Source organism: Filicampus tigris, chromosome 19 (assembly GCF_054856515.1).
Source record: "Filicampus tigris isolate MCC_2025a chromosome 19, RoL_Ftig_1.0, whole genome shotgun sequence".
NCBI lineage: Eukaryota > Metazoa > Chordata > Actinopteri > Syngnathiformes > Syngnathidae > Filicampus > Filicampus tigris.
The window spans coordinates 6,080,744-6,106,263 of record NC_141235.1 but is presented as its reverse complement, the minus strand read 5'-3'; the positions used below and the strand labels follow the sequence as shown (position 1 = coordinate 6,106,263).

The 25,520-nt window shown below is 43.4% G+C and overlaps 4 protein-coding genes across 14 annotated transcripts in view; 3 read left to right on the top strand and 1 right to left on the bottom strand.

Moving 5' to 3' along the window:
• wnk4a (WNK lysine deficient protein kinase 4a) overlaps window positions 1-7,653 on the top strand; it is a 29,124-nt gene extending 21,471 nt beyond the window's left edge. Inside the window, exons 14-21 of the mRNA XM_086016641.1 lie at window positions 836-887; window positions 978-1,109; window positions 1,750-2,450; window positions 3,018-3,096; window positions 4,618-5,071; window positions 5,291-5,499; window positions 5,998-6,092; window positions 6,168-7,653. Of these exons, the coding sequence (XP_085872767.1) occupies window positions 836-887; window positions 978-1,109; window positions 1,750-2,450; window positions 3,018-3,096; window positions 4,618-5,071; window positions 5,291-5,499; window positions 5,998-6,092; window positions 6,168-6,170 (1,725 nt within the window). The 3' untranslated portion in view covers window positions 6,171-7,653. The remainder of the gene's footprint in view (window positions 1-835; window positions 888-977; window positions 1,110-1,749; window positions 2,451-3,017; window positions 3,097-4,617; window positions 5,072-5,290; window positions 5,500-5,997; window positions 6,093-6,167) is intronic.
• Window positions 7,654-7,662: 9 nt separating this feature from the next.
• Window positions 7,663-8,971, bottom strand: coa3a (cytochrome C oxidase assembly factor 3a). Its single transcript, XM_086016651.1, has 2 exons — window positions 8,518-8,971; window positions 7,663-8,034 (listed from the first exon to the last, which is right to left on the bottom strand). Exons 1-2 carry the CDS (start codon window positions 8,711-8,713, stop codon window positions 7,937-7,939), a joined length of 294 nt encoding a protein of 97 aa, XP_085872777.1. The 5' UTR covers window positions 8,714-8,971; the 3' UTR covers window positions 7,663-7,936.
• cntd1 (cyclin N-terminal domain containing 1) lies at window positions 7,974-15,147 on the top strand. Of its 6 annotated transcripts, XR_015082578.1 has the most exons (9): window positions 8,884-9,285; window positions 9,985-10,060; window positions 10,400-10,562; window positions 10,635-10,797; window positions 10,986-11,130; window positions 11,304-11,400; window positions 11,469-11,579; window positions 13,652-13,700; window positions 15,049-15,147. XR_015082578.1 is itself a non-coding variant. In XM_086016644.1 (8 exons), the coding sequence occupies exons 1-7, from the start codon at window positions 9,120-9,122 to the stop codon at window positions 11,574-11,576; spliced, it is 918 nt and encodes a 305-aa protein (XP_085872770.1). In that variant the 5' UTR covers window positions 8,884-9,119; the 3' UTR covers window positions 11,577-11,579; window positions 13,652-13,742. The 6 variants fall into 6 exon arrangements, 5 of the variants coding, with proteins under 5 accessions (XP_085872773.1, XP_085872770.1, XP_085872769.1 ...); XM_086016644.1 differs by lacking the exon at window positions 15,049-15,147 and having other exon boundaries at window positions 13,652-13,742; XM_086016647.1 differs by lacking the exons at window positions 8,884-9,285; window positions 13,652-13,700; window positions 15,049-15,147 and adding an exon at window positions 7,974-8,077 and having other exon boundaries at window positions 11,469-11,638.
• Window positions 15,148-15,883: 736 nt separating this feature from the next.
• Window positions 15,884-25,520, top strand: part of tanc2b (tetratricopeptide repeat, ankyrin repeat and coiled-coil containing 2b) — a 78,929-nt gene continuing 69,292 nt past the window's right edge. For 5 of the 6 annotated variants that reach the window (XM_086016635.1, XM_086016633.1, XM_086016636.1 and 2 more), the window contains exon 1: window positions 15,884-16,291. The gene's annotated coding sequence lies outside the window, so the exon portion shown is untranslated. The remainder of the gene's footprint in view (window positions 16,292-25,520) is intronic. The other variant, XM_086016631.1, reaches the window with a different exon arrangement.

The following is a 25,520-nucleotide window of genomic DNA, read 5'->3' as shown; positions in this document are numbered from 1 at the left end:
TATCTGTTCTGTGGCAGATTTGCGTCTGAGGTCAGCCTCTATTCTGAGACTTTTGGAAAGATAAAGTCCCAAAAGGGAGTTGGACAAACTCACGAGGCCTCAGGATGCAAATAGACACAGACTACAGGAGTTTCTGTGTGATTCAACATTTAAAAAAAAAAAAAAAAAAAAAAAACTTGTCGGGAAAGTACAGTATATACAGTAGTTACTAACCAGCGAAGAAACTTTAAATAAAAGTATAGCTATCTAGCAGATTTGCTGCCGGGCAGACTTTGTGTGACTTGTAGTGCGTGGATAGAGCTACTAGTTTTTACTTGACTTGAAGGGAGTGCATACTCTTCCATATGCTTGTATCTAATCAGTAGAGACATCCATTGTTGTTGTACTTGTAGGGTGTGCATACAGATACAAATGAACGAAGGAACATTCATGTACTAACACTTGGGAGTGCATTCAGCGACTAGAGGCATATTGGGTGAAGAAACAGCAATACTAAACCTACTGTACGATTAGGGAGTGTATACATGTGTTAGTGGTTAATTGATGACAAAGAATCCAAAATTACTGTACTTAGAGTAGTCAGTGCATACAAGTACTACTTACGCAATAAATGTCCAAGTTATTCTACTTGTACGGAGTGCATACGGGTACTATTTTCAATAAATTATTTACTGTACCTCTAGGGAGTGCATTCAGCTACTCTGTAAAAAAACAAAAACTTGACCGTAGTGCATAATGCCAGTAATCAGTGAAGAAACATCCCCATTTACTGTACATGTAGGAGTGCATATAGCGACTATTAATTCACTCCCAGGTGCTTTTTCTTTTTTTGCAGCCGGATCTGCACAGTCAGAGCCTCCCACGAACTCACTTCTCCTCCCTGCCCGGTAAATCGGCTATTCATGTTTTCTGTGTGACATGTTGATGATATCCTCATGTTTCACTTTTGTGTGTTTGTGTGCGTGTGCCTGCCTCAGACTTCGCTGTGGCTAACCCGTGCGCGGAGGAATGCAGCTCGCCTCCGTGCGCCAACGGCGACGTCTTCGCCCCTAACGTGACTTTGCCCGGGCGCCCGCTTGTCCGATCGCAATCGTTCCACAACGCGCCAGGTAAATCTCTAGCGTCCGCCGCCTCAGGGCCCTGTACAAACACAAAGAGGAGCGTTTCAGGTCTACCACCAAACCGCCTATAAGTGGTGGCTATAATCATTTTCCAATAGCTGCCTAAAAAATGTGCCTAAAATGAAACGAAGAAAAGCTGTCGTCTTGTAGATTTAATGGTTGCGTTACTCGATTGCCACCGATGTTGACCCGACTGTAATATCGTAATGGTTTAATTGATTGAAATTTATGTCAAATGCATGTAATTTATACTGACTTCAGTCGATGCATATGTGAAAAGAACACAATTATTTTACCTTACAACATTATTATTTGATCAAGTTGTATCATTGCCAACAAAAAGGAGCCCTATGGATCCACCGTGACTGCTTGTGACAGTTCCAGTGCTCCCCAGCAGCGTGATGTGCAAATGAGGACTTCCTTTCAAGTTCAAAATGTGTCCCATGTGCGCTTCTGGGACTAATTTTGCGCTTCCCTCGCCGCCATGATGGTGACGGGGTTGCAATTACACACGGAACAAAACCTCTTTGTCAAATGAATGAGAGATTTACGTCCCACACGAAGGCAGAGGAAAGACTGTGCGTCTTCTCTTGTCCGTGTGGATTGATTGCACATGTTTGTCTTCCAGGGTCTCCTCTTGCTTTCCACCACACCGCCTCCCTGCTGCCCCATTACCATCTTCCCTACATGGGAAACTTCCCGTTCCAGTACCCCGCCACGCCAGCTTCCCCCAAACCAAGGGCCGCGGCAGGCGGCGGCCTCCATCCACCGCTCACCCGCGTGTCCAGTAGCCCCACCTTTCCGTCCGTCCCTTCCCCGGTACCGCCGGGCTCCCCGAACCTCCTGAATGACAGCGAGAGCCCACCCGTGGCGGCGCCCGCCCCCCAGCATCCCGGCATGTGGCCCCCACACAGCCAGCCCCTGTTCTCGCTGGCGAACGTCATCTCCATGGCCATGAGCATGGCGCAATCGTTCATCCCTCCTGCCCAGCAGGGGATGCCCTCCTATGGGGGCTTCCACCCCCAGTCGGCGTATCCGTATCCCCCGCGCTACCAAACCCCCACACTGGAGGTGCCATACCCCACAAATGTCTACCCTAGCTCGGGGAACACGCCACCGATGGACGGATTCCCTCAAGGTTGGCAGGACACCTCCCCTGTTAACCCGCCGCACACCCCACTTCAGCAGACCGGACCCCCCGCTTCCCCCGGACTCCCTCAGGAGGGCCTCAGACCCTTCCTGGGCCAGATTCCGGTCCGATCTCAAGTGCCTAGTTCGACCTTGTTTTCGGATCTGTCACCTTCACCGACGGACAGTCCGCAGAGCACCGTGAGTCTCAATTAGCTGCTTTAACATTGCATGCTAACATCAACCAATCACTTTTATTGCAATTTTATTAAAGAGGAAGTCAGCCAAAAATCTTCTTTCCAATAATATGTTTTATGTAGCCGCACTGGTCCCCTCCAAACACGGCATTTTGATTAATATTGCATTTGCGGAATCTGAGTTAAGCAGCAAAATCCACCTGTTTTTAGCCATCTCAGGAGGCGGCCATTTTGTTACTTCTGTCGACTGAAAATGGCATCACAGTTGCTCAGGGCTCAGCTAACAACCAATCATGTCTATCAATCATGCCATGGTTAGCCCCATGAGATGGCTAAAAACAGTTGAATTTTGCTGCTTAACTCATCTTCCACAAATGCAATATGCTGTGTTTAGACTAATAGAGGCGCATAGAACATATTATTGGGAAGAAAATATTGGGGTTGACTTCCACTTTAATACCAGCCAATACCAATATCAGATCAGGAAATTACAGACCTCAACCAAGGCGATGTGATAGTTTTCATGTAACATTAACACAAAACTGATTTTTTGTTCCCCTCTCCTGTCTAGTTGTCATCCATCAGCACTCTGTCTGAACTGAACGCCGGAAGCCCGACGGCCCAAAAATTGTCGCCATCAAGCCCCTCTGGTAAGAAATTGTTCAAATCTTAGTTGTTTGGTTGTAAAATGACATGTTTGTTTGCAGGCCAAACAAAAGAGCACACGTGCTTGTTTGTGTACACACAGTGGCCATTTTTACCTTGTTTTCCCTCTAAATACACGCTGCTTTTGCTTTTTGACGTGTTTCCTACTCCTCCACCTCACTGACACCATCGCCTCTTGCCCCAGGAGCCATTGCGTAATCTCTGGTGCGGTAGCTAATGTTCCATCCCGTGTGGGAGTAGGTGCCATGGCGGCCCCTGCCCACCCGTGGCAACCAATGGGCGCCCAGACGCACTCATTTACAGGCCTCCCCCTCCCACACCTGTCTGTGTTTCTCGACTCTAAACAGAGTCCCTCTGTTTGCGTGCGTCCAACCTAAACCCTCACCGTGGTTTACTGCTACAAGGACGTCTCATGGACAGACTGAGGCCATTCGGCCTTAATTCAACACTTTAGAACAGGAGAGGACCAGTAATGATAACCACAGAACTCTGTACTCTAAGCATAATACACACGTACACAAACGTCACTAGTTTGTAGCTGAAAGCATTACTGATTATGATACCGTATAAACAAATTAATTTTATAGGCCAATTAATGCTAATGTCATTAGCATGTAGCCTAAGGAAATTAGTTACCTAACATAGGAGTTATTTTCAAACAACAGATGCTAAACATGCATGGAGATGAAGCAATTTCTTTTACCTACTTGCACAAATTAATTTGCACCAACTAACGTCACTAGCTTGTAACTGAAAACAATGTCAATTACATAGCCTTAGCCTACCATACAAATTAATTTCTGCTAAAGTCACCAGCGTGTCGCTGAAAGTGTCAACTGTATTACATAGTGTAAAAATAGTTATCGAATACATGCTGACATCATTAGAATGTAGCTAAAGGTAATATCGATTTGATCAATCGTTCTCAAACCTTTTACACCAAGTACCACCGAAAAAAATTCCAGAGATCAAAGTGTTCATGAAAATGATATTATTGCAAGTCACTGTAACAGTATGCACAGTTTGAACATTGAACACTTCCTAAGTACAGGAAGATTGTAATAAAAAGCTACATAAACCTGAGCTGTACTTGGGCAGTAATTCTTTCAAGTACCACTAGAGTGAGCTCGAGTACCACTAGCGAGCATCAGTGACATATAGCTCAAAGAATGATGGCCAATGACGGTAGAATTACAATAAAATAAATGATAAGTAATTAGTTTCAACAAGGTACCATCTGTTAATAATCAAAGACATAATTTGTTATCATGACAAGTGATCTTGATTTGAGGAACAATGATTAGCTTGTCAATCAACTGTTCGGGGGTGATTGATTGGTCCCTTGTGATCAAGAACTTGACTGATTCGATTAGAAACCAATCACTGCTGATTAGCCGTTCACAATCACATCATTAGCTCGCCCACGTTCCTACTCGTGAACTGCGAGAGAAGCAATACAACAAAACACGATCCAATTATGAAGTCGTTTTCCTTTTCCCTGGCAGGAGGTCCAACCGCTCCGGTGACGGTGGGGCGTTTCCAGGTGTCGCCCAGCGCCGTTGTGCCAGTCGTGGCTTCGCCGCCGCAAGGGGACGCGAGCAGCACCGAGGAGGGGCCGGGCGAACCCGAGACATGCCTGGGTGCCTCCGTCCCCGTGAGGGAGGAGGAAGAGGAGGAGGAGGTGGTAGAGGAGCGGCCAAGGACGAGAAGACGCGGGCGGAGGCGTGCGCATAGCCTCAGCCTGATGGGCACGTCCGCTGAAAGCGGGCTGTCGATGACGGCGCCCGAGGCGGAAGGCCGGCTGTGGGACGGCGCGGCCGGCAGCCCGCAGTACGGCAACGCACTTCACCACCTGTGGACCATGACCTACAGCCACAACGCCTCCTACATGAGCAGCGATGACTCGGACAGCGACGATGATGAAGACATGCTGGACGAGCTCCAGGAGCTCCGAGAGAAGTGAGTGACTATTTGGGGCCAAGGTGGGGCCCTGACCCGTAACAAAAATTACAACGCAATTTTTTTTGGATGGCTTCAAGCAAAATTGTGTGCTATTTTTTTATTTATTTTTGCTTTGGATCACTGCCCCACTTAGCCCCAATGCATCTGGACTATACTTGCACGTTTATCCAGATGTGCGCCTCGATTCACGCGTCTTGTGCGTTGCCATGGTTACAGACATCTGTCAGAGGTTCAGGAACTTCAAGCGGCCCAGAAGCGGGAGATCGAGGATCTGTACGAAAAGATGGGCAAGGTCCCGCCACCAGGCATCGTTTCCCCGGCCGCCATGTTGTCCAGCCGCCAGCGCCGCTTGTCCAAGGGCGCGGGGGGTTTCCCGCCGTCACGCCGGAACAGTCTTCAGCGCTTGGACATGCAGCCCTTCCAAGGTGACATGGATGATTGGTTGCTATGATACGCTTCACGCCACTATTGAGCGTATTTACATGGTATTGATTACAGCTGGGTGATCAAATTTTATTGATTAACTCCATATATCAGATTGTGTTTTTTTTTTTGCAGCATACATAGGTCAAAAAGTGCAGTTGACCTGCACTGCTTTCACAAACAGCATGGCTGTTAACATAGAGGAGCTAGTTTACAAAAGTACAGTCAGTCATGCCAAATTTAGGCACCAAATTTCTTTGTTTTGTTTGTTAGGTTTAACAAATACGAAAGGACAAAGTATTATAAAACAGTCAACTCTTGTACCTGTAAGTCTTTTTTTTTTGTTGTCAGCGTTAAGGAATCCAAAAATATAGTTTTAAATATTTCTTTGGAAGTTGATGCAAGTTAATAATGGATGAAAAAATATTTCCTTTAATTTTAAGTCCACATCCCTAAAGGATGTGAAAGCGTCTCAATTAATTTCTAATGTGACATTTCAGGTATCATCAGAAGAAACTCTTTGGGAGGAAGCAGCAGCAGCTCCCAGGATAAACCCAGCAGAGGTGTCACCTTCGCCTCAGACATCAGCAGAATGGTGAGAATCATGATGTCCATGGACTTCCTCTTCCCGTTTGCTTGTCTTACAATCTCATTTGCGCTTCTTTCTCAGTAAGAAACTCTCAGCGAGCTAACGCTCACAATCCGGACTACCTCATCTGACAGTGTCCTGAAAAAGGAGACGGTTGGGGTAAAGAAAAAAAAGACATTCAAACGACATGCTGCCACCACAATCCGACGGAATGTGAAGGAGTTCCCTTTGTCACATGTTGGGAATAACAAGGTCACACCTGCTCAGTGAAGAACGATGTGATTTGATTCCACGCTGCCACAGCTGTCCAATTGCATTGTACAGGACTCCATGTTTTTTTGTTTTGTTTTTTTCATTTTATTTTGACGCTAGCCATCTTGTGACAGAGATGAAAAACCATGAGATGGCTGAAGACAAACAGTTGAAACGCACAGACCTCCGCCAAGGAGCAAATAATCACAATTTTGGATGCATTCATAACATGTGAAATTGTTGTCCGATGAAAAGATCAGGAATGCAGCAAAGGTGCATTTTTTTTCTTCGCGTTTTATCAAAAAGGAAAAAAATGGTGTGTACGTGCTTTTCACTAGGACAGCACAGTGGGTGAGACGCACCAACATTCAAAGCGTGGATATCAAGTGTGTTGTACTATATTTGCGTTGTGGCTCAAAGTTGAAATGGATCATCCCCACAAGTGCAACTGGACTGTTACAGCTCAATCTTGGTATTGACACTTAGGTCATTGTTAAAATTGTTTTAAGTAAACACAAATATGACATTTAAATAAATTATGTACAGATATTTTATTCGTGATCACAAGCCAGATTACCTGAATTTGGTCACAAATTCACTGAAATACCACCACCAAAAAAAAAAAATACATTCATTTCTTTGCTGATTGTTTAGGTGAAATGACATTCTATGTCCATATGCACAACACCAAATATGGTTGTGCACAAAATAATTGCAAATTAATAAATGAAGGGAAATGTGTGCAGAAAATGCGTATTTTTATGGGCTTTAATCATCTTAGTCCTTGGCGGAGGTAATCGAGCCAGTATAAGATGCAAACAAATAACCAATATGTGATTACACTACTACTGGCTTTTCAAATTGTACATGTGTATATACCGTATGCATAGTAGAGTTCATTTATAGACTGTTTACACAATTACTCATGCAAAAAAAGCAACAGTTATATATACATATACATTTTAGTTTATTAGGATATATTAAGCACCTCATGCACTTTAGCGTTTTCATTTAACACACTTGTCGGTCAAACTGTGTTCATTTATGAAAAATAACAATACAAGGGAGAATGTCCAAGCTGTCAATGTGCCTTGCAAATATTCACACTGGACATTGAGGAAAAAAAAGTATCAAATAATATATTCAAAGATTTTGGAAAATAAACAATGTGCAATGTTGAATAAATGCTGCTGCCATCTGTGCCTTTTTCCTCCTCGTATACTTCTAGGGTCTTATTTTGTATTTCTCCTCCTACGTTGGATGTTCACTGAAGTGGATTTCCCAGCTCAATAAATACCAATTTTTAAAAAAATGACCCAGTGTGTTTTTTGCTAAACAAAATGAATCAAGTTTATTCTATGCATCACTTTATCAATATAAATACAGTTACTGTACTTCCAACCACTTTGTGTTGTTTTAAGTGCTGTTCTTTTACATTGTCCACTATGAAGGTCAGTTCAGATCTTGCACAAAATGGTTGCAAAAAAACAGTTATTGTTCAGGGAGGTCCCCGCCAGCGATAGAAGAGTCCAGTGCTATCTGAGATGAGCAAAGAAGGGCTGGTTTTGGTGTCCACGGAGATCTGGACGTTGGACCTCTCAGTTGGCGCTCGTCTTTCGTGCCCGTGCACGCTTGGCCTCCTCGTCCATCTCGTCCATGATGCGCTCCTGGGAGACAGAGTAAAACGTATAGCCGTCTATACGTGGAAACAAGCGGTTAAGGGAAGTAACAAAAAAAGGGTGGGTTGGGGAGAATATGAAACAACTATATATATATATATATATATATATATATATATATATATATATATATAACACGTATTTACATATAATATTGCTAATTTTTGACTGACAATTTTAGAGAGCTATTAATGCAACCAAATAAATTAAAATAATTATATTGTAAAAGGCATTATTGTTCATTTTAATAAATAAACAAATTTCAGGAGATTAATGAATGGAAAAAAATAATACATGACTCGATAGCCACAAACTGCATTCCCCAAGTTATTTGTTTTAATTCTAATTGTCATTATTTCAAACCTCTACTCAGTATGCATCATTGTTTTAAAAATGACATTTTTTTTTTATTGAAATACAGAATTTCTTCTCCCGTAAATTTTATGAGCCATGAGTTCACCTTGCAGTGAAGTTAGCATTTAGCATTAGCAAAAGGATACAGATGCCCAGCACTAGCGCTCCAATGGCGACCCCGGTCAGCAAGTTCCGCGTACGCAGCTTCTGTGTCTTCTTCTTCCACTGCTCCAGCTCCACTTGCCTGATGAAGTGCAACTGTTCCCGGGACAGTTCGTCCTTACTCGGGTCTATCCTAGTCGCAAACGGGGCATCGGAGCGCTTCGGTGCCTTGTCTGCCATGTTTACCCAGGTAGTTAGCTAGTTGGCTAACCTGCTTGTTTCGCAAGTTACCGCTGAAGATTTGAAAAGCACAGAACTGGTGGACGACCCTATGCCGATCAAGCCTAAAAGCACATCCAGGTTGTTGCCAAATCTGGTCGCTGTGATGCAGTTATCAAACAAGTCCGTCGCGAAACAATCACCGGAATGTGTCACTACAGAACGGCTCCCCGAGGATGCGCCTATCACATTCCTACTATTCTATGGTTCCTACAGCACAAACAACAAGGAAACAGCGCCGTCTTGTGACAATACGTTCGAAGCAATAGAATTGCGACTAAATTGAAACTAAACTCCATTTAATTGAGTGGCAACAACATTTTAAATACGACGTGCCCGACAAAAGGGAAAAAAGACGGTGTCACAAATGGCGACGGCGAGGGAGAATCTGTCGAGTCCTCAAAATGTAAGGTTTCGACAAGCCTCTGTGGAGATGCTGACGGACTTTCTCACCAATCTCAATGAGAGAAACAAAGATAACCTCCGCAGTTTGTCCACCTGCTGCGGAGGCTTCAAGGATAAAAGACTATTTGGTAAGCGATAACATTAGAAAGCAAACGTCCAAAATGGCGATTCTCGAGTAGCAATTTCAACAGAGAATTAACTGCAACTATAGTTTGTTCTGATAGCCCACCTGAAGTGGTCACTTTGACGTCAATTTCACTTGACAGCAGGGGGCGCTGCTGCGTAAAAGGTTTATCCTCCTTGGATTGCTGAAAACGGGTGGATGATTCTGCTGACTTCTTATTCCAATTTCCACATAGGCAATATTCATCGTGTTTAGATTCCTGGGTGCACATGACTTGTCTTCTTCTTTAAAGGCAGCATTTGAAGGCAAGACAAGGGAGTTTGATTGCACATTAAGGCAACTCATTGTGCAAACAAATAGCTAAGGACAATCAAAGGCAAAGCAAAGAGAACAAAAATAGTTTTCGAAGAATTATTATTAACGTATACTAAGAACAGTTAGACTCATTTCCCAACAAAAGATTTAAAGGCATTCAAAAGCAAAGAAAAGAAATAAAAGGTATTTGCTGTTGTGCATTTCTACACTGTATGTTGAATTAGCGCTGCGCTAATAAGGCACTCCTGAATGGCAGCGGAACAATCAATAACACTCTGAGAGTTAATGGCCAACGTTTCATTCCATCAGCTGCCTCTGCATGTACTGTATATAATATTTCCTTGTTGTTGTATATCAGCTCCCTTTGCTGACACTCATGTTTCTGCAGAATACACTTTGCTGATGTGTCAAGAGCTCCAACTGGACCCGCCCGTTGCTTATCACGCTGTCGAATTACTTCAAAGGTACGAAAGGGCAGCCATTTTGGCTGTGTCGTTGAGATTACATGGAGGTGCCAAAAGTACTCACAAGCTGTACTTAAGTAGAAGTACTGATACTTGAGTTTAAAAAAAAGATTGGTAAAATAAAAAAATTTCCCCCAAGATATTGCGGTTTAATGTATGATTATTTTTTTCAAGTCCAATCGACCAAAATGAAGCAGAGCTTTTTTTTCTTTCCCAAATTGCAGCCTTTGCGATTTGGAAATTGCATTAAAGTATGATACATTGATGTTGATTTGAATACAATTAATTGTTCATCCCTAGTTGGGGCTGCGACTAAAAAGTTTTGTTTGGGCATCTCAGGTTCATGGTCAAACACATTACGCATTTGCTGACACCAGGAGGTTCTAGCGGGGCCGAAGTGAGAGCCCGCGAGGACGCCGCGTTCGAGCAAATCCGGGGCAACTTCGCCTTGATTGTGTTTTCCTGTGTGCAGGTGGCCAGCAAGTTGTCGCTGCACAGCCACGTAAGACAGGAAGTGACTTCCGACCTCAATCACACTTCCTTAAACATGTCCTAACCCTGCTTTGTTTTTCAGATCGTCGACATAAACAAGGCAGTGCGGTTTCTGCGCTCGGTCGGCCTTGACTTCTCCAAATGGGCCGTTCTGGATTCGGAGCTGATGGTCCTGAAGGTTCTTGAATTCCGACTGGATCCTCCCAACCCTCTCACCTATGTGGAAACACTTCTGGAGGTGCTGGGTAGGGCTGGGCAGTCTGGCCTTGAAATAAAATTCAGGAATTAAAGTTGCTTTTTAAAAAAATAGTCGCTAAAATGGTTAAAAAAAACAATCTATGCTATAAATTCCAACTAATAGCTGAGCCTTAGTGCCCGGTAAACCCAAAGTTTTTTGTCCCAGATCTGATCTCGACTCGTCCCACATCCGCAGGTCACAACGAGCCGAGTGCTCCTGTGGAGCGCCTGCACCACCTGTGTCACCACGTGCTCCAGTTTGTCACCTTGCAGCGCGACACACTTTATGACGCCCTGCTGGCCGTCACCACGCAGAGCCGCAATCCTACCGTGGAGCAGAGGTACAATATTCCTTCTTCTCTTCTAGAACACTCTACATACTCACCAGAACATGCTTCTGCGTTCGCTTTTGTGAGGCATACGTGCTAACCACAGTGCTAACCAAACCGTTGTCCAATTTATGAAAGCTAACATTTCAACATTTCATAACTATTCATTGATCCAAATGACCCAGAGAGAAGTTTGTGTCGGTGACAGAAGATAGCATGCTCCTGGGCGTGGGCGTCATCGCCGCTGCCGCCTTCATCCTCCACGTCAGAGACTGGGAGCAGGTGAAAATGTTGGAAAACCACATTGGAGTGCCGCTTTTGTTGCTCATCGGTTGATTTTCGCCACGCAGGTTGTGAAGGAGCTGAGCCACATCACGGGAATCTCCACCACCAGCATCGGCGACTTCGCCCGCGTCACGCTGGTGCTCATCGTTGGAACCCCCCGAGATGGCCAGTGATGAGTTTAGTGGTCTCTTCTGCTCGCTTCATGGCGAGAATAAATCTTTCACATTCGAGGCAACCACAGTCACTTTTGTCTCATTGATCAGTCTACATACAGTATCAATCATTTCAATGCAGCACCGGTTATTATTTTAATCTATATTGTCAGAATAATGGTGCTAAATTCATAGTATCTTTAATGGTCCAGTGGCTTGTTACTGGGGCCATACCCTCAAGGGTACGCCGATTGTTTACCTTCAACAGGGTACAAATCGGGACCCTTATAATTTGAACCGCCAATATGTACATGTATTTGCTCTATTTTTTTTTCTTCATAAGAACCGTCAACAGTTCGTTGAGTTCTTAAAATGCATTACGTTGCCAATCTCTGGTCTAGATTATTGCTACTGTTTATTTCTTCAAACAACATTCCGTAAAGTAATAAGCTCTTTAGAAAGGCAAAGCACTTGTTTGTACCCTTTCATGTCAAATAAAAGGTACAGACAAGGTCCCTTGACCAGTTTAGACCATTTATCTACTTTTTCTAACCATAAACAGTACTTATTTGGACCCCTACAGTATCCATCTTTGTAACAATTAACATGATAATATTCATTGAAAGGAACCTTAAGGGCTCTTGTTTCACATTTGACTGACTAAGAGCTGCGTCCCAATACTTTTGCCTGTACAGCGTATCAAAGCCGGGAAGATCATCTTAAATAACCGTTCGGCAGTCTCCCTAGTGACTCGTAGGCCTCCAGGTGGTCTCTCCACTGTGGCGAATCACTGAAGTGGCAGCCTGCCCCCGCTGCCGGTCACGCTGAAGGTTAGTCTGAAGACAACACGGCGAGCCTTGAGCTCCATTAGCTCCAGTGTAGCGCCTGACTCGGCCGCAGGTGGCACGGCGTTACCCGCAGTAGCGGCAATTCCGTTGCTCTTACCAACACCATTTGCGTGCCAAAATGCATTCAGGGGATTTTGAAACTTGCCGAAGGTGAGCGACACCTTTTTGTCAAGCCCTTACATATGGCGCAATATGGTTTCCATCAATCATAACATTTGAGTTTTTTTTTAGAGGCCCTTGAACATTGACAAAGTAAGACTGCAAGTGAAAAAAAAATTAGAAATGAATTTTCAATGGGAGTGATTCTCAAACTGCGGTTCCCAGATTCCCGGGGGTCTGTGAGCCATAGCTTGAAAAATACTAAAATCCCTGCATGAATTTATATCTATTAGTACAGGACTAAAACCCATTTTTTTACAAGAACAAAAGGCTATTTTTTTAAAGAATAACAAGGAGTTGTTTCTAATATTTAGCTTGCCTTATCAATTTACATATCATAAGTCAGGGTCAGCAAACGATTGTATTGCTATGCAATAAAAATACACACCTTTTGTGAAAAGTTGACCGGTGATTAAATGAAGCCTAATATGATTAGATTGATAGCCCCTTTAAGCACCCTCACAGCTCATTTTTGTCCACTTGGCACTGTTTCCATGGTGATATAAGCCCGTGCCTGACATGAATGCTTGACCATGGCGAACATTTAGCATGTTATTACAGAGACAAACATCCACGGGGAGTCACCTTTTGACAAGGGCTGACTTGAAAAGTGAGTGAACAAACTCACCCCTAGCGACTGTTGCTACGTGCACTAGTGCTGCACGTTTAAATAGGTAGCAGCTACTCCATGTGGACGCTATGCGCTTTTGATACGGCGCAAAATAGGCACATCTATTAAGTACATTCTTCTTTATTTACATAATTCATAACAAAACTTGAATCACACAGAGGAGTAGAGTTGAGTTGCATGGTAACCACGGCGACCTGTGACCACCTCTTTCATGAGCAATCCAGTTTCCATGGGCCTCTGTCGGGTATTTCTCATTAGGAAGAGAAAGCCTTTTAAAGAACAAATATGTCCCGTGTGGAGTTTTTACAAACACATACTGTTATATGGCTTCAGACTAAAGGTTATATTTAGCAACATTGCTTACATGCTGAACAGTGTGATGGATGTTGTAGGCTATACTAGCAAATGCACAGTGTCCCAAAAGTCACTATACACTTTTCTTTTCTATTTCATTTCAGGTATCCTTGGGAGACTTTTGAAGTTGACAGCTTAGGCTTTGCAGTTTTTGTAAGCATATCATTCCCTTCCACATTTGACACTGGAGCAGCATTTCAAAATTGCCACCTGCCAAGAGGTTTTTCTGCTCCCAACTGCAGCTCAGCGCCAGTTTGAGAAGCTTTATGGCCGTCACACTGCTTCAACTCATAGCACATTTCAGTAAAAATCAGGTTGTCCACCTGAAGTTGGCACCAGTAAAGCGTTATCACTCTCCAAAGCAGCCGATGTATTGAGCTTTTGTTGATGCTAAATTCCAGTGCAGCCCTCTGGATAGACTTTGCCATGAACAGTTCAAATTGGCAAATTGGTAATTAGTAAACCATGGGCACATGCTGACATAAAAGTACAAAGTGTAGGATGTGAAATGCTGATGGCCTCACACGGCTGTCCCCAAAAACACCTGGAATGAAATAGAAAATGTGAAGTGTATAGAGACTTTTGGTAATCCTCATATGTGCTGGTCCAATGAAAAAGTCAACAACTCTTCTCTAAAATTTTGAAACAATCAAGAGAGTCAATAGATCTGTTCTCAATGCTTTAAAATGGTTAATAATGTGTAAAAATAACAGACAAAGTGGGGACAGAGCAGTTGTGAAAAACTATGAAATTGACCATATTCTGACCTACAGCGTTCGCGCCGCACAGCGACGGGGATGGGCAAACGTTTTTGGTCAAAGGCAACGTTTGATTTTTAAAACGGACGGATGGGCCAGCTCACTAAAGCTACTTCATAGCTATGAAGCTACTATTTATTAATATTTTTGGTTTTATTATTTACAATAAACCAATGTAACTATTTAATGTTAATTAAATACAAATGAATAAATGCAGTTAATTTAATTATAATATATTGATCAGTTATTTAATCAAATGTACTGCATGTGTCAAAAGTTTTATTTTACTAACAATTATGTTGTATTATTTAAGAAAAATCACTGATAAAAATATAGAATAAAATAAATGATTTTTTTTTTTAGCAAAAAACAGCTAAATTAGTGCAATAAATACTGATAGACTCTTAGGTTGCCTTTTTTCATAATTTCATGCATAAATGTTGTCAAAATGCATCCTTTTATACAGTCAACTGCATTTACATTTGCTCCCAACTATAATATATGACTTTTTAATCAGAATCCAATAGAGAAAAAGCTTTAAAAAATCAATTTCCTCTTCTCAGACTATCTACATTTGATTTTCCACCTGTACCTTTGACCCCTTCTGCTTTAAATTCATGCCATTCGTCTATTTACCTATGTGTGTGTGTGTGTTGGCGTATGTTAATCACACACGCTTTTGCTGCATCTAGAATGTTCTAAGCGTGCCTGATGGCCCTCTAATCATATTGACCGAGGAATAGGAGCACAAGAGCCGTGACCGGTGGCGACCATCTATCATCTCACACGTCAAACGCCCGTCTGAGGAGGGAGGAGGAGAATTGAATTGTGATTGACATCCACCGGTGCTTCCCTTTAATAACGATGGAGTGAGGTATGAGTGCACGCTTGCATCATGCATAATTCACCATGCGAGGCCCTGAGATGGACTGACGCAAAGTGGAAAAGTGTGCTGTGGTCTGATGAGTCCACATTTCAAATTGTTTTCTGAAATCATGGACGTCGTGTCCTCCGGGCCAACGAGGAAAAGGACCATCCGGATTGTTGTCAGTGCAAAGTTCAAAAGCCAGCATCTGTAATGGTGTTGACGTCATTTAGTGACCATGGCATGGGTAACTTGCACATTTATCAAGGCACCATTAATGCTGAAAGGTACATACAGGTTTTGGAGCAACATATGCTGCCATCCAAGCCTCCGTCTTTTTCAGGGACATCCCTGCTTAATTTCAGCAAGACAATGGCAAGCCATGTTCTGCACTTGCTACAACTGTGTGGCTTTGTAGTGAAAGAGTACGGGAGCGTGATAACATGGCCGAGAAGTCAGTTAATTATCATGTCATCCACAATCAGGATTTTGTGAAATAAAATGCACAAATATACCAAATCTGCCCCTGAATATTTCACCATGACAAGTCTAGCATTTTGCTCTTTGGGGTATTTTGACCAAACAGTCATGTCTCATGTTAATGTATTTTATTTTTAAATTGCCGTTTTGAGATCTTGTTTTGAAAGAAGTCACCGGAAGTGAAGCGTGACAGCTGCTGCCGTTTGACACGTCAAAAGGAGGAGGAGGCAAGTCCTGTCCGCAGCAGCGTGTTGTTGCGGCGCTGCGTGGCACTGCTTGCCTGGGACTGACTAACCCCCCACCACGCCACCAGCAGCACCAACGGCGCACATGGCCCGATCCCTGCCTCCGACAGCGGGGCCGAGCTAGCTGCTACGAGCCGGCCGGAGCGGCGAGCTCGACCACCGACAAGCACCCAGCCACCCCCTTTCCCCCCCGCTTCAACCGACGTCCCATGGGTGTCGCTGCCGGGAGCCTCCTGACTCGTCGTCCGGTGCGGCAAACCACCGCAGAGTCTCTCGGCTCGGGCAGCCGGAGAGATCGTGTGTCGGCCGGGGAGCGGGACGGAGAGGACGCAGCTGCCGATGTGATGCCAGAGTCGGGCTGCAAAACGAAGGTCCGAGTGTAGGAAGAGCCTCCAGGTAAGACATTATTTTTTTATTCTTCAACTTCCTGCCTATCCTGTGCACATTGATACAATAGACCAGAATATTGCTTGTTTGTGTTCTCCTCATAATCAAAACAGCCTGTTCAAGATAGAACACCAGCGACTAATAATGGTTTTAATGAGAAAGCGCGTTCCTTGTAGATAATAACAAGCACATTTTTATTTAGTCTGCACAAGGCAATGTGTTTTTTTTTGTATTGGGTACCTCTGCAATGCATTGTTGTTTTACGTGCACGTACACACACACACACCCTTTTTAAATTGTGTGGTCTATGATTCTTATGGTCTTATGCAATCTAAAGTGGCAGCACAAGGGGCTAGAGGTTACCACATCTGCCTCACAATTCCACTGTCTTAGAGTCTCAGCTTCAGCCTTCTTTTTCGCTCATTCTGCATGTGTTGTGTGTCCTCTTCCTTCCACGTTCAAAAAACAAGCATTTTAAGTTCATTCAAGACTAATCATCAACCAGGAATCGTCAACCAGGAAAGGCTCCAGGTGACCTGCTGCCACCCTAAGTAGAACATGCACTGTAGAAAATGGATGGATGGATGGAATTTACAGTACAACATGGTGAACTAGTGGTTGGCAGGCTTGCCTCACAGTTCCGAGGTCCTGGGTTCGAATCTCCGCTCTGGCTTTAATGGAGTTTGCATGCGCTCCCTGTAAAGGTAGAAAGTGGAAGCCAAGAAGCTGTTGTTACTTGTTGAGTGGCTGGAGGCCAACAAGCTATTATGTGACATCTGCTCCATCCTCGCAGATGTGTGCTTTAATAGCATGTTGCAACAAAGGCCTGCTAATCAGCCTAATGAATGCCCCGCCGCATCCCGGATGCTTGTTTTCTTAACTCTAATAAGATTTTGTCGGCCGTCGCGCAGGTTTGACGACAAGAATGTATTTTGCAAGCCCCCTTGGCTGCGTTAAAGGCGCCGTCAGAAAAAGTAGGTCTGCGGCGGCAAAGGGACAGTCGGGCCTCAAAGAGGCCTCTGATCACATCATGTGTTGGTTTTACTTATCTTCTCAAGCCCTGTCATTTGCATACCTGCTTTTCCATTGTGCTGCTTTTCCTCTCGCTAAAGTTTTTATCCGTTGGTCAGACGCAGGGTGACAAAGCCTCGTTTTCCACCGGACAAGCCAGCACTGTCATGCTCACAAGGTTAAAAAAGCAAATTCATCTAGTTTCAGGTTATCTTATGCTTCCAAAGCTGGAAAGATAGTCATAATTAATCAGGTTTCTTATTTTAAACAATTCCCGACTCAAAAGAAAAAATGACAATGGCATTATTCAAAACATGTTTTGCTTTCCTTCCTCTCTCCTGGGATTTGCAGATTTTTTTTTTCTCGATACCAAACAAAGTTTGAAAAAGTTTTTTTTTTTTTTTTTTTTTTTTTTTTTACAGAAACAACTTCCAGAGAAATAGTTGAAATAACTATTTGTTTCTTTCTAGAATATGTCTTGGAATAATGTCTCCTTAGTCAAATAACGAATGTATGTAAGTACAGTCCTTTAAGAAATTCACATTTAAATGTTTAAAAGTTTAACATAAAATCAACATGTCTGTTGTCAAAAAGTATCACCACGCAGCCTCCAGCTCTGTGGTAGATCTTTTTTCATGTAGAACTGTACAGGTGAATCAAGGCAAAAATAATTACGTCGCGGAAGCACATACCTTGGGGCAAGTGTTTCCATGTCATGTCAATAAACAGCTTTTGCAGCGTATAAACGCAGCGTAATAATGTTGCGATTTATTTTTTGTATGTGTTAAATTAGCATACTGCACATGATTTCTGGGTGGTGTTGTATTGATGTTAGAGTGTAACAATATATGATAGCCATGTATGGTATAATAAGGTTGAATGTTAGGCCTGTGTAAACTGGCATCTCTTGGTCAAAGTTGTCAAACTCATGTAAATGTACCAACTCGTCATCTTTGCGAGATATGCACAATTGCAATGTGGCCAATGTTGCGGGAACAATTTTTCTGGTTCGTTAAGGCCTTGTCAGCTTGTCAGAGGGGTTTGTTGTGAAAGAATTCCATCACAGAGACAGTCTGCATCTTTTGTTTTGCAGACTTGCATTTTCTTCATTTATTAGCCTCAAAATGGCGTCAAAAGCAAAATGTGCATTCAGAAGTCACACACAATGAAACCGGACGTGCTAACTCAACGTTCGGTGTTCATGTTGTCACGTAGTCTTTGCTATGCAGCGGGTATTTCCTCTTTCATGACAATTTATTGAGGCTATTCCCCTCAAAGTGCATTTTTTTCTTCCCTAATTTATTGTCCGTTTACAAGTCACCTGCTGTTTTATGACAGCAGCTTCCGTCAACGTCAGTCAAAAGAAGCGCGGCACAAAACTTTGGGCTCAAGGTTCACATTTTGTTTTTAAAAACTGACAGATGGGGCATTTGAAGATTAGGTATGTAATATGTAAAATAGTTTATGAATACAATTGTATTATGATTCATTTTGATGGAGTCAAGTAAAGTTTATTCAAGTTTCTTTTATATACCCCTTAAAGAGGGGGGCCACGCAAACATTTTTTTTTGCAAGAATATGTTCTATGCAAGCCCACTAGTTGAAGCAAGTCATTCTGATAAGTATTGCGTTTGTGGAGTAAGTGTTAATCGACTTGTTTTTAGCCATCTCTGGGGGTGGCCATTTTGTCTTCTGTCGACTGAAAATGACGTCACAGCTGCTCACAATGACCGTGATTGGTGGTTGTGAGCAGTTGTGATGTCATTTTAAGTCGTCAGAAGACAAAATGGCCTTCCCCAGTGATGGCTAAAAACAAGTGTATTTTGCTGCTTAATTTATATTCCACAAACGCAAAATGAATCAGAATGCCGTGTTTCAACTAGTGGGCCTGCTGGGAACATATTCTTGAAAAAAATATGTTTGGGTTGACTTCCGCTTTAATAATGAAAAGGTCTAAAAGGGTTCCAGAGGGACTAAATTCAGCTAAATGAATGCAACAAATGTAAAACATATTGCATGAAACTTTATTATAAATATTCAGTGTTGTGGATTGAAGAACAGAACTCAACCAACATCCATAGAAGCAGCATGGTTGGATTTTTTTTTTTTTTTTGTGACTCTTCAATAGACAAGCGTAAAAAAAGAAAAAAAAACGGAAACATTTTTGAATTGCCTAGAGAGAGCGTCGATGCAATCAGGAGTGGATGTGGCGGAGTGGGTACTCAAGAGAAATCCAATTAGGGCCTCATCGGCGGTTAATACGCGGTAACGTACCGACGGATTAATAATAACCACGATGCAAGAAGTTTGAACCACTTCCAAGTCTTTATGACGCATCATTAACAAAAGAACAGTCGCATTGTTGCTCGCTTTCATCAGAAATGTTATTGCTTCCTGTTGTGGACTTTAGTATGTACACCACAACATACACTCGCACCACACCTGGTAATCAGAATATTAGAAACAGCTCTCGGTATGCGATGCACTTCTACACTTGAGCTTCCCAAAGAGGCCTTAAAGAAGAAAAGTGATGTGCTTTTATTATTTTTTTTCCCCGTTTTTCAACAATATTTCACGTCCATGTTGTTGTCTGTTTCTCATCAGAGGATCTATTTTAAGAGCAGCCCGCTGGATCACAGCGCGCCGCTGTTTCCGCCTTCTTCAATACCAGCGCGTACAAAGAGACGATATGTCTTGGATGCCGAGGCCTACTTAAGGTTTTCGGAACGATACGTACGTCTATGCTTAACTGTAAGAACAGAGTTTATCCACATATTTAAATGGACTAGTCTGGTGTAACAAAACAAATTCAATTTCATCCTAATGATTATTGTTAATCAGTGGCGGGCAGTGCGTTTGTTACATAGGCCTTCAGTGGGGACTTAATGCCATTATTAATCAATACGGCGCACTCTCGTGATATGAAGCAAATGGGGAAAAATGTGATATACCGCCTTTAAATTTATTTATGTGCGGTGATGTGAATATAATCAAATCGATATTCTGCTTCCACAATTCTCGGATGTTAAAATCATTTTGTAAGTAAATATTGTAAATTCATTGAAGAAAATATGTTACAAAACCTAAACATTGACACAAAATATGTGTATTTCATTCCTTCCACTTCCAAAGGAACCCATACAAAGCCCAACGGAAGCGTAGTTTTTTCTCATTTATTCATTTTAAAACTATGTACTGAGATTCTTCGGATTAAAAAAAGCTTTTTCAATTAATCAAACAAAAAGGAATAAACCACTAGAAAATTGAGTTACCCATCACATTCTCTTCAGTAGTTCAAAGTTTTAACTAACAATAGATTGAGATCCCCGAAAAGCAATTTGTTAAATTACATTATATTACAGCGGTCTATTCGAAATAATGTTTCTGTAAGGAAATTATATACAGATTCAAAACCTTATTCTTTAGCTTCAACTTGTCTGGTAAAAATATTGTTAGAATGCTCTATAAATTGTTAAATTGAAGCACCAATGATGCGTTCAAGGCTTGCGCGGTGAAATGAATTAGTGACCTACATAAGCCAGAGGAAGATACTTCTTGGAATGAAATATGGAAAAATGCAAAGCAAAGCAGCACTTCTGTTGTTAAAAAAAAAAACTTTGGCAATATAAAATTCTTACGAATATATTACCCTCCCACCCCCATCACACCTCCATAAAATATGCCTATAGTAGGATAGTAAGCTGTATTAATGCAGCGTTGGTGGAGGAACTGTACTTCATTTGTTTTGGAACTGTGATTAAATCAAAGTTGTTTGGTTGAGCATTATAGATTTATTTATTTGCTCGATTCTTTGTCTGATGGAATGAGCACTTCAAATGCCTCAAAAATCTGCCATAACAAATTTGGGGGGGAAAAAACACTTGATTACTAAAATACATGACCTATTGTCCTACCCAAACTGCACTTTTCACAAACATGCGTTCATTTGCGCTATTTCAATCCAGTGTTTAGGGCAAGTGATGCCGTTTGAAACGTCGTCAAATTACGGCACGTACAAGCTTAGTGTTGGATATTTTTAGCTGAAACTTGCCATTTCAATCGTAGAAAGGTTCCCCGAGTAGCAGACAAAACAGAAGGGTCAAGGAATATGTTGAGATATAATTTTATACTGTTTTACTCTAATTTGAAGCTGTGTTTTGACCAGATTTTCTAGCAGCCATGTCACACAAAAAAGTTCAGTTTAGGTGGCAGACTAAATGGGTCTGAATGAACCACGCCCTCGATCGGTGTTTTACATGTAGGAATGCGGAATTACAGCGGAATGCCATTTGCTAGAGTCGGGAGCACAGCTGATGGCTTAAGTAACACAAGTCAGCCTGCTAATTTTGACCTCCACCAAAGTTATTACTACACGTCTCACTGCGTTTTACATACCGGACTCCGACCCCACCCTCCGCCCCCCCCCCCCCATACATTGTAGCCTTAATGAAATCACGTTAATCCCTTTTTCTCCCGAGAGCTGTGAGCATTCTCTCTTTTAGGCTGTGTCCAATCATGATGGGGGCGTCCTCCAGGGGCACCCGCTTAGCCTGTTAGCCAGCTGCTGGACTTGGGCCCAGCTGCTGCATCGGTCTTGGAGGAGAACCTCCTGGCCGGAATTATGGCAATGATGTCAACAGCTTTGCATTGTTGAGCCACTGTCGACCTTTGTAGCACACAACAAACGCATACCCTTCAACATCTGTCGCTACTAGCGGATTGCTCTAAGCATAAAGCTGCTAAAACAAATAGAGGAGGGGTGTCCAAATTTTGGGGTAGCCCTTAGTTGCCACTAAAGTAGATGCAAAATATACGGTAGTAGTCGTCGGGGGGTGGCGGGGGTCACACCTATAGGGGATGTATTGCCCATAGTTGCATCCTCCCCCACCTTTGGGGGGAAAAAAAAAAAAACCTTGTGGGACTTTTTGAACGTTTTTTTTTTTAGTACATGCCACGTGCTGCTAAATAATGGAAGGAGGGCTGCACGGCCCAGACTTTGGACACCCTTGAAATAGTGTAAGTGCCTTCTTCAAGTCCCTGTGGAACGCCTAGGTTCCGCGGCTTGACCCACCACACTGGCGCTCTGTGGCACCTAAATGGACGCTCTGTTCCTCGTCCTCCTCCATACACGCGCGCAGCGGGAGACCTCAGCCCGGCCACTGTGGAGCGGCATTCGCAGGTTAACTCGGCTGTAATTTGCCAGGCGTGTTCCAGCGCGAGGACAAGCAGCGTCGTTGTTGTGATCACAGCTGTTTCCTTCAGCTTTGTGTGCAGAGGAGGGCGTGGTGGGCGGTGGGACTAAATAGAATAATTCCACGTGTGGGCCACCACGGTAGTCAGTGATAATATTCCGGCTTTTTAAAGGAAGTCCTGTGTTTAGCTTGACCTTGTTCCTCTGCTTACAGTGAGATACTGTGATAGCGACCTAGCACTCAGCTGCTGTTTTTTTTAAAAATCGCTCAACTGCACACACTGTTGTAACATCAAGTGGAGCAGGTTATTTGTTCCTCATTTTATCGGGTTAGTTAGCATAATCACGGTGTAGCATTAGTCCCGGCCAGAGCTAGGGGAGTCCTCCACTTTCTTGTCTCCCTCATCAGTCACCACTTTTAGGACTCGCTGGCTAAACCGTAAAAACTCGACTCATGAGACTTGATTTGAGTTGAACTATACATCACTGACTGGTCTTGCCTGCAATCTGCATTTTCAAGGTGGTCTGCCATTGGTTTTGTTGTCGTAAGATAAGACTTTTTTTTGTGTGTAGTGCAATAAACCTGGCAACCCACCAGTATGATTAGCATCTTCCATTGGTGTAGTGTAGTGGTTCACATTGCTGACTTTTGTGCGGCTGTCACGTGACCAGATTCCGTCACACGGGACTTAAATTTTTCGCCTTTGTGGAGCTACGTGGCACAGTGCATCTGCGCGCCAGGGCCGAGGTGGTTTCCCTGAGCCGCCTGTGCACTTTACAAAAAAAGCAACAATCATGCAGATGTAAGCAAGTACAAAAAAAAAAAAAAAAAATGTCAGATGACTGACCGCAGCAGCGCTGCAGCTGCACGGGCTGCTCCTAGGCGAACTCTCACCGTCGTCAACCTTTACCAGTGAAACTGTTTGTTTTCAATGAATGGAAACGATCTGTTGACTTGTTTACAAGCTAACATACATGCTGCAATTTGTTTGAAAGCGCAGTCTATGTAAGAAAGTTTCTTTCTTGGAAAGTCCATAGCAGGGGCAACCCAAGGCATAAGTGAAAAAAGTGGCTGCTCTGCCCCCTGACCCCAAATGAAATTGTGATTATGGTCCCATAAAGACTTGGGCTTTTTGTTGCTGTCGTCCGGGAAATGTACTGATCCGCAACGGCGGTAGTTGAAGTCACTTGTGAATTTTCCAGCTTCCGACATTGTATCAGAGGCGAGAGGCTGTCAGCCGTGACCCGCGTCTTAGGTTGTAACACCTGAGACACCTGAAAGCAATTGACCTTGCCGCGCTGATGTCGTCATGCTAATTATCCGCTAATATGATTTACATTTCCCAAAGAGGCCTCTTGACACATCTATCAAATGGTTAAATCCTTCAAAATCTTTCCCCTTTATGACTGCCACAGTATTTTCCTCTGAGCCTCCAGGAGGAGAAACTCATGTGACGTAACAGTCTCCTGAGGCTGGAAAGATGGCGTCTTTGCCATGCCTCAAGGTCAAGGTTGCCTGGTCTCGCAGTGGGTAACCCCTGGGGGGAGGTCCGTGCTCGCTAACAGCCTAATGAGCGTCTAATTGATATCCAGCTGGAAAACGCCACGGCCGCTTAATGCTGCTTGCGAGCAAAGCATATTCTATGCTCTTTTGAGTTGAGGCGGCACGACACGGGAGGACCTAGAGCATGCATTTTAAACACAGCAAGCCCCTGGAGGTAATGACTAACAATCACACTCGCGGCTTTGGGGACTTGTTTTTTTTTTTTTTTCCCCAAGACGACACTTTTGTGTTTATTTCTGTCTGCCCAGCTCTTATCTCCCAGACTGGCAGAGACAGAAAGTGCGCTAGCGTCGAGACGGCCGAGCAACATTCCCCGTGACGCCTTGTTCTTTATGAGTCGTAATGAAACGGGCTCAAAGGACGGGGCTAATCCGAAGCGGCGCACTTGAGCCGTATCTCATTTGCCACGCCAGAAACGCCGACGCGGCCCCGCGGGGACGACTCTCCGACGTTTAATCAACAGTGAATGAGATCAAGCGAGCGGTCAAATGTAGCAGTAGATGCAAAAGCGGCCTCGGTGCCGCTGTGGCCTTGGAGGTTTTTTTTCGACTTCTACTATCAACCAAGACTTTCCGAAATCCGGTGCGCCTGTTCTTTATAACATTTTGACATGAAGGTTCTAGGGGTAGAACCGACTTAACTCTTTTACTGCCATTTACGTATTTATTGGTCTTTTCACTGTCCAGCCATTCAATCCCAGGACCTTATTTGATTCAAACGTTAGGGTAAAAGAGGGTCTGAAAATATCAGGCAGCGAATGAGTTCAGCTAGGTTTATACCGAACGATTTTCACAGTCTCAAAAACGGAAAGTCAGAAGCAGTTTTACTGGAGTTACAGCGTCATCTGGATCATTTCGTCTAAGTTCTGTTTTAGATCAGTCTTTTCCCAGTGGCCGATAGAAAATTAATTTGAAAAATTGTTAGCCGACTAGCATTATGTTGTGCTCTACCCTCCCTTCCCTTGTGTCGCGGCTGAGGCAGCTGCCAGGCCTTGTTGACCAACGAGGCTTTAATGACGCGAGGGACCGACCTTGCTCAATGTCGCATGTCTTCGTACAGCCTCTGCCGTATTCCTTTAACCTTAAATGTATCCGCGACAGTTTCTTCTCTGGCCGCGCATGTTGTGCTCATTTGCATAGTCCAACCTTTACAACGATGTTTGAACAAAGGGGGATGAAAATGGAGCAAATATTTGCTCAAAGAGGACGGTATTTTATGAGAAGAAGTCAGTGGTATTTAAATATATTTACCGTTCGGTTGTCGATCTCACAATGGCTTCATTGAATTCTCCATTCAGGACCCCGCTGGCAGTTTGTTTAGACTCCCATCAGCGGATAGCGCTTAATTACTGGACTCAATGCGGAGTTCACCCAGAGAGCAACGCGAACGCGCACCCTTGAGCAAACACAATGATTGTGCTGCCGACTTCTTTGTGCCGCATTGACAATCGACTTCCTTGCCGCACACTTATG

Excerpts from the sequence above, each read along its gene's own strand:
- coa3a (XM_086016651.1), bottom strand. The coding sequence starts at position 8,713 with ATGGCAGACAAGGCACCGAAGCGCTCCGATGCCCCGTTTGCGACTAGG. Across the intron at positions 8,035-8,517 it reads AGCGCTAGTGCTGGGCATCT|ACGGCTATACGTTTTACTCT; the intron begins GTATCCTTTTGC and ends TTCCACGTATAG.
- cntd1 (XM_086016644.1), top strand. The coding sequence starts at position 9,120 with ATGGCGACGGCGAGGGAGAATCTGTCGAGTCCTCAAAATGTAAGGTTT. Across the intron at positions 10,061-10,399 it reads GCTGTCGAATTACTTCAAAG|GTTCATGGTCAAACACATTA; the intron begins GTACGAAAGGGC and ends TGGGCATCTCAG. Across the intron at positions 10,798-10,985 it reads AACACTTCTGGAGGTGCTGG|GTCACAACGAGCCGAGTGCT; the intron begins GTAGGGCTGGGC and ends CCACATCCGCAG.